Genomic DNA, 8,181 nt, shown 5'->3' on the forward strand with positions numbered 1-8,181 from the left:
CACAGGAGGTTGCATTCCCTGTAGTCTTTTATAAGTGGGTTCCTGGCTGGGGAAGGGGAGGATGAGGAGGCAAAGGAGGCAGCACAGAGACTTCAGAAGAAAAACCCAGCAGTGCCTTAAAGAGAAAAGCAAAAGGCCTACCGTTGCACTTCCATTAAAAAATGAGGGGTGTGAAAGACGCTGGGAGGAACTCCAGATGCAGAGGAACCAGGAGAAAGAATATGAATGCCACACGGCCTGAAGGAAGGAGAACTGACCGTGTTGGCTAGAGCTGAAAGTAGAAATTGTGCGTAGAAGTTGTCTGCTCTTGGCGGTCCTGGTGACAATAATTATTTACTTGTTGGATGAAGCTCTAACTGCACAGGATTTTCAAATGAGCTAGTCCCCAGTGGGAAGGATGAGAGGGTGCTGGTAGAGGGGTATAGAACTCGAATGTTGTTTAAAGGGACCAATCTCTGACTGCTAAGACCTTGTTTGTCATCTCAAATTTGATGTCTGTTTTGCAGAAATGCTAAAACCAGGGGGAGCAGTAAGATTAACTATGCCAGGGCCAGAGAAGAAGCTGCAGGACACAGAGGCTTCTAGGACACAGAGACAGCAAGATCAACGGTCTGAAGAGCCAGCACAGAAGAAAGCCTTAGAGGACATCACGCTGCAAAGTGTCCTCAATCTGACTACAATACACTCCCTCGCAGACCACGTGAGACTGAGGAAGACTGTTTCTCTAAAAGGCAGCAGACTGTCACCCTTCCAACTGTCCCAGCCCAGCGAGGTCCTCTGTCTACTAGAAGACCATGCTGACCTTAGAAGCCCTTCATAGTTTCCATCGCACTGTGGAAGCTGGTCAAAGGGCAGATGTGTATTTTTTTTTCTCTCCTTTCTTAGTGTTTATTGGTATTTGTTTACAAGCTTTTGAAACTGCTGGGTAGCTGCCACTTGAGAAATCTTAGAAAAGGGATCATTGAGCATAAATACTAGTGGAATTGTTAGTGAGGCTGTATTGTCAGCTGGTCCGCTTTTTGTTCTGCATTGTATTATTTTGTTGCCTAAGATAGCTCAGCTTTTGAAAATATGTGAGAATTTTAGCTTCCACATAAGTAACAAAAGGATCCTCTTTCCTTACTGAACTTTGTGTTTAATGATAATCCTCAAAAATTAGGATTTCTTACAACATAAAACTGCAAGTAACAGAATGGAAATAAAAGATAAAATGGAGTTAAATTTACTTCAAAATCTTAGAGCATTTTGATTCTGGTCCATGGTTTTAAATAGCCATAGCTGGCACTATCAACTGCATAGCTCCAGCCTGATACAAATTAGAAAGATAGGGAACACAAGGCAGGGTTAAATCAGTATCTGGCTGCACTTGCAAAGTAGAAGGTAACTTTATATGCTTATGTAGTTGTAGCATTAGTCCTTCTTCTCTAATAGCAGAATGGCACGTCCCGCACACATGGAAAAAGGAAGAGCAAGCAGGCCCACCCCATAATCAGCACTGCTGGGGCAGAAGGGATGCAGGAATCCTTCTGAGAGATAGCACACACCCTTGTTGCAGTAAGCCAGGGCAACGCCAAAATGCTACAGCTTGGCCTGTATTTAAAACCAACAATAATAACCAAAATTAAGACAGAAACTCAAGAGGCAAAGGTAGGATATCTGAGAGCTAAGGACAGGATTTCCACAAAGGAGCACCTCACACCACAGTGAAGGTAATTGCATGCAGCTGGTCTGAAGTTCTATAGAACTTGGAACAAGTCGGCTCTAAAGTTGGAAATTGGGTGACTTAAAAGAGAAAAAATACCTGATTCCATTCCAAAAGGGTACAAATCTCTCCACGCCCAAAATATGACATTTTCCCCTAAGAATTTCTGAGGTAAATATAGTTTTGTGTCAGTAAAAACCTGTTGTCATATACAAGCAGTGTTTTATCGCAGTTCAGCCTTTTAGATTCAATACTATTCAAAGTACTGATATACCTGTCATGCATTTTAGTTAATACTATATTTCATCCAATAAAATTTTAACATGCAACTGTAAACAATAAAACTTTTGCTTCAATCCTATCAAAATGCATTTTAGAAGATCACAAAACTTTGAAAATGTCTGCGTGCTTCTGCAGAACAGTTGGCTTCTCAGGAACAGGATCTAAATCCTTTCTGCACATGGATCCACGTGCTCCAACTGTTTGTCAGTCATTCACAGCTATTCCACATGAAGGGATGCGTGCGCACCACTTCTATAATGCAATGCACACCATACTCCAGGCTCAAAGGGAATATTTGACATAGACATAGTGCTGATCCTCACTGGGCACTAAAACTAAAATAGACGTCATATGAATGTAAGACTGAAAATGGAAGACAGGCAGGAGTTTGTGGGAAGAAAAAGAAGGAGGAAATAAAATAAAAGGGTGGACCAGGACTGGCTTTAGGCGAGGAGAAAGCAGAGAGATTAGCTGCATAGGCAGCAGTCTTCATAAGGCATTTAAATATTCTGAAAAAAAAGCGGATCTATGAACAAGCTGTCTATTCCGTGTGTACCGAAACAGGCAGGGGCTGGCTGTTGTAGCACAACATGCTTCCAAAACGGCCAACCTTCACCTCCAGGTACAACCTGTTAGCTGGCCCTGCTGCCAGGGTGGAGGAATCACTACACAAAGGTTTGCAGCTACTGTACACGGAATGTCCACTCCCAGCAACAGGAACTGCCACTGCCCATCCCAAAGGAGTAGATCCTTGCCCTAGCCAAATTCAAACCACTTACGTCTGGCTGAGAAGTCATGGGTCAAGTCTAGGACGGAAAGAATGGCAAGGTCAGAGGGAGGGAAAGGTAAAGAGTAGAGGCAAGAGCAAAGGAGCATTTGAAAGTCTGTCCAAATATAAGCAAGACCATATAGAACCCAATTCTGGCATTTTCTAAATCACAGCTGCTTGGCTTGGCAACTTAGATTACTTCTTTTTTTTTTTTTCAGTGCTCTGTAAATATAAACAGGTCATGTCCATTCACTTTCAATTTTACCATCATATGTTTAATCAGTAAAACATGTCAGAAGGAAGAACATAAGCTAAGAAGACATCAAAAAATCATTTAAATGCATGCTGTGGAACCTGTAAGCTCTGCTTAGTACTCAGTCCATTAATTATTTTTTTTTGTAAACTAGGGTAGTAGCTGCTTGCATATTCTTATTCTGGATAAACAGAAAGCTTCACAAACCAGCACTTCCTAAATGAAGAAAGTTTATTCCTTACTCTCAGATGATGAGATCCAGTATTATTTCAAGTAAGCTGCCTTTGTTAATGATCTTTACTACTACAATGATACCTCAACTCCTCCTACAACATTCACTTTCAGTGCTGTTTAATCAAGTTTTCATGAACCGTTAAAGTATATTTATGGCAGAGTGCTGAGCATTAACCTGAGCATCATCTTTTTTTTCAGATCACCTCGAAGCTAACCAAGTCTCTAGTTCTACATCAGAGAAGTTTGGGCTCTGGTAGAGTTGACAGAGGCTGTTAGCGGAGATCTCAAATTAGCTGGCAATAGGTAAGATTCACTAATATCTTTCTCTTTGGTCTGTCCGCAGTGTTACAGGTGAGAAGCTGAGTAGATTACGACACTTGCCTACTACCCAGGGATCCCTCCCCCATTATAGTACTCTCCCCAGATTTGTTTTGTGACCCTACTGCTGCAGCCGGACACCCCGTTGTCCCCTTTACCCATGTTCCAAAACAGTGTGTGTGGGGGGTCTGTGATTCCGGTTACTCCGTCACTCAAATACGTTTCTTGCACTGGAGCTTGCCAAATAAACGGGATTCTTCCAGGCACTGGTTGTAGCTCCTTAGCTACAATACACAGTCCTGGCAGAAGTGAGCAGTATCTTCTGCAGGTGAACTTCTAGTTACTCAGCAGCAATTCATTTTTCAAAACTACTCTTTTTTGCATTATTACCACTGTCCTAGGCTTTCTTTAAAACAGCTGAAAGCAGCAGGGTACATATTCTACCAGCCAAGAAGCTGATTCAACAAAGGGAACAGCCTGAGGCACTCACCTGCTGCCGTCACGAGCGTGGCCGTGCAGCACTGTCCTGGTACACCGTTGTAAAATACACTTTGCAAGAGCTTCAGTAGAGTCCTCATGGGCTGCTTTCTATTGTTGGGGCAAGTGGGGAGAAATCCCCTGCTGTCAGCCAACCATTTGGTTTGCTGCCTCCTCAGTATGGAACTTTACTCCTCACCAGCACAACATATTAGCCAAACTCTGTAATTCCCCACGCAAAAGGAGGTTTATCGTGCTTGCCTCTGCAGAAAAAAGGGAGGCAAGGGGACATGGAGGCTGTTATGCAACCCCCACTATTGGGAATGTACTGAATAAAACAGACTGGTGAATTTGGAAGGCCAAGGGCAAAAACAAAAATTGGTTTAGGGACCCATAGGTGAGGATAGGTGCACAATCTTTGGGACACCCTGCTGGACTTGGGAAAGGACTTTCCTGTCTTTTCTGTAAGGCTACAAGCCTCGCTGCCAAATCCAAAGGAAACTATGGAAGAAATCAGCCAAGCTTAGACACCTATTGTTTTAATAAGAAAGTGCTTTTGTGTAAAATAATAAGCTATTAAGGGTCCTCCCCTCTTTTGAGAGCAAGTAGTGCTTATGAAAGGTGTATGCAATAGATAGAGCATAGTTAAAGTACCTCAGCTGAGCAGAGGCTATTCAAACAGAAGTAAATTCAGCCAAGAAATTAAAGAAAACTCAAGACTGATCAATGAAGGCGCAGTTCTAGAAAAGACTAAATTAATTTCTGATTTGACAGAGCATCTCATCACCACTAAGTTACACCTTTAACTCATTTTGTTAAGAGAAGTAGTGAACTTTTCTAAAGTCTCTTTGAAGGACTTGATCAAGTAAGCTCCCAGTTCATTGTTTGTCTCCTGAACAGCTGCGTCGTAACTGCCAAAGAGTGGAGTTGAAGCCTTCACATCCTCCCTATTTGCTTGGAGTAAAATGAGGTTAAGCTCCTCTGCTACACTTTCATATTTTTGGTGATCAAACCTGCAAAGACTGGCATCATCAATTGGGTAGGTGATGCCAATAGGGTAGCAGTCCCTTGGAACTGGGAACTCCACATTTTTCAGCATTGGCAACTCACAGAGAAATGTGAAAAGGTGTTTAAGTGCCTGGGATGACAGTGGGTTTCCAAGAAACTTAAACTCCTGTAGTTTCTGACAACGGCTTAAGGCTAAAATCAACATGTTGACATGAGTGTCTTGGATGTTACAGTCCTCCAGGGTAAGACTCCTGAGCACTGAAGAGGAATGGCTGAGAAGCTTAAAGAATATTGATGGGTAAAGGTCAGGTATATTGTGACCACTCAGGTCCAGGGCTTCTAAGTGATTAGCATGGAAGCTATTGGCTAAATAGGCCATATCAGCATGGTTCAGTGAGCAGTTAGAAACATCCAGCATCTTCAGTGGAGTTTTTAGTGGGCTGCAGAATTAAAGAGAAAAAAAGTTTTATGGCATAAAACATTGAAAAGCTACATTTACAAAAATTCATACAACTATCCACATTATGAACGCAGCCGTCTGCCACATTCATTATTTTTTCTAACCTCTTTTGAGAAACAGAAGCAGGTGCCAACACTGACAAGTGTATTTTCCTCCTGAAATCAGTTCCATGAATGAGCTCCTACTTTACATGACCCACTGTGTTGTTTTAATGGGGATTAATTTGGTAACATTCTGTGTCTATTTTGTAAGCAGTTATATGTTGTCAGGTGTCTATTACTTGCTGAATTAATAGCAGATCATTACTACCATAAAAGTATTGGTGGCTGCTTCTTGTAGAAAGCTGTTACAATTCTAGAGATTTAGATCATTTCCATTAAGGAAGGATTAATTCCAAGATGAAAGCCAACCAGTATTCTAACAAGACATCTGCTTTTCTTTCTAGGTTTTTTTCTACTGTGTTTTTAAATGCAGAAGAAGTTTACACATTGTATTGTTCTGGGTTGCAAAGAGACTTTCTGATGAAGAAGAAGGTTGGAAGAAGCATATCTGAGCTTATGTGCAAATATTCTAGTTGAATATAAACCAGATGAAAATCAAGAGATCCCTTTCATACATACTAAATCTCAGTGAAACTTCTGCCACAGACCTCAGCTGGATCAAGGTTAGAATCTTGTAATTTATTTCTCTCAATATAAGCAGTGTGCCATTCACAACTTTTAAATGAAATAACTTCTCTGGACAGGAGGAATTTTAGACCAAGGTGATTTGTCTCGGTGAAACTTTTGTCTGCCTTTTTTTTAGATGCTCTGAAAAGCATACAGTTACCTTATTTTCTGTTCAAATATGAACACTGTTCACTGGCAGCTTGTTATCTTTTTGAGAATCCCCAATTTTTCCCAGGAATTCATCATGAATATTCATATATTAGCTTAATTTGCAGTACAGAAAAGCATCAGATCTCTCTTGCCTTGAGATGGACAGACACAACAAACAAATCAAAGTCTACTATCCCCCTGCCCACCTAAAAATACAATATCTGTAGAGTCTTAGTATATTTACTGCCTGTTTTTTTAGAGGACAATAATTCATTAGAGACCCTGAAAAATACTTGGAATACAACTCAGGTCTTGCACCAAAGGCCAGCCCAGGCTGATTGAGATATAAGCTCAAGACTGTGGCAAATCAAAAATGTCTGGGTGTACCTCTCTCTTATGTGGTAGCCAAAAGTATATTCTGGTCATGCTCGTCAGATGGTCTGTGGAAAACTAGTAAGAACAGTCAGTTCTTCTAAGTGTATTAGGTATACATTGGCTTCCAATTCTCCCTGACAAATACTCTTTCCTAGCTTCCTGCAGCCCTTTCTCACACCCCCCCCGAGATATACTCACTCTCCTTATTCTCAGAGATTCTCAGCTTGCTGATGGCACAAAGGGCTGTTCTTTACAGTTTGACTGAAAGCAGGATGACCAGATTACCTGAGCAGTTTCTGTATTCTTCCTGTGAGTATAGAAAATGAAATACTCAGCTCAGTGAGCTGCGTCATTTCACCCATCTTTTCTCCAATGTTAGTAAGCATCCGTTCATCTGTGGCTGTGAACCTCCGCACATTAAATGTTCGTGCTGGCAAGGTCAAGGACATCAGTAGAGGGAAGTGCATACTGTTGAAGAGTATTTCCAAGTGCTCCATTTCCAAGCGAACATTGTGAACTATTTCCAGTTTGCGCAGCAGCGAGGGATCAGTGAGCTTTATGATATAGAAGAATTTCTGCAAAGCCAGATTGTCAGATCTGAATGCCACGCAGCAGATCTTCAGTGGACAATAGCATTTCTTCAAGAGGGCCTGCGCTACCAGCTCATAGTTCCGCTCTGTAACAAACAAGTCAATTAGCACATCAATACTGATTTCAAAGGTACCTGGATTGCACTGTGTTTGTTGCAGGTAAACCAGCAGTTCTAAACAAAGCTTAGAGAGCAGCTGGGTCCTGGCCCACCTGCCCATTGTCTTCTTACACTCACAAAACTGAACTTCAACATCTTTTATACCGGTCAGGTCGACCACTTTCAATCTTTTCACATAGGGAGAAGGATGATTCAGCACATAGTCTCTCAGCCCTGTCAAACAGCTTTCCAAGCACACTGAGCATGTTCTATGGCTCAGGTCTTCCTGGCAGTCCACAGTAGTTCCCAAGAGTTTTCCCATGTTAAAGTCAACAAGTGGCCAGTTCTCTACCAAGTCATGAATCACTTCCCCTTGCTCCAGTAAATAGCTGGCTTTAAAAAGAAGAGGAAAAAGATTATGTGCAACACCACGGAGACTCTTCCTGGCAAATTCTGCATTTGACACGAATGCTTCGGCACTAATGAATCGGAGAGACTTCATTGTTGCTCCGGTCTCCTTGCTGTCATGGAGAGTGACTTCTGCATTTAACTAAAGATCCGAGTTGCTTATCACCTTCTATTTTTATCTGCAGCTGCTGTTTGCTGCTAATGGAAGCCTTGCTGGGAAGGCAGAATGAAGAGTCACATGCTGATCCTCTGCTTTCTATTTTGGAGCTGTACTGTGACTCTGCAGTAATTAACTGTGAGATCTTTAGTCAGAGAGCATTTATGCATTTAAACCCTCATATTTATAACAAAGCTGACTCAGCTAAGTATAGATCACTGCCCAGCAGGAA

At 41.8% G+C, this 8,181-nt stretch overlaps 1 protein-coding gene across 1 annotated transcript; it reads right to left on the reverse strand.

The window, feature by feature from the left end:
• Positions 1 to 4,837: 4,837 nt before the first annotated feature.
• LRRC14B (leucine rich repeat containing 14B) lies at positions 4,838 to 7,886 on the reverse strand. The gene is made up of 2 exons (XM_010576838.1): positions 6,982 to 7,886; positions 4,838 to 5,483 (listed from the first exon to the last, which is right to left on the reverse strand). The coding sequence occupies exons 1-2, from the start codon at positions 7,884 to 7,886 to the stop codon at positions 4,838 to 4,840; spliced, it is 1,551 nt and encodes a 516-aa protein (XP_010575140.1).
• Positions 7,887 to 8,181: the final 295 nt, after the last annotated feature.

Source organism: Haliaeetus leucocephalus, unplaced genomic scaffold, assembly GCF_000737465.1.
Source record: "Haliaeetus leucocephalus isolate CR32 unplaced genomic scaffold, Haliaeetus_leucocephalus-4.0 Scaffold41, whole genome shotgun sequence".
NCBI classification, from domain to species: Eukaryota; Metazoa; Chordata; class Aves; order Accipitriformes; family Accipitridae; genus Haliaeetus; species Haliaeetus leucocephalus.

Excerpts from the sequence above, each read along its gene's own strand:
- LRRC14B (XM_010576838.1), bottom strand. The coding sequence starts at position 7,886 with ATGAAGTCTCTCCGATTCATTAGTGCCGAAGCATTCGTGTCAAATGCA. Across the intron at positions 5,484-6,981 it reads AGAATACAGAAACTGCTCAG|CCCACTAAAAACTCCACTGA; the intron begins GTAATCTGGTCA and ends TTAATTCTGCAG.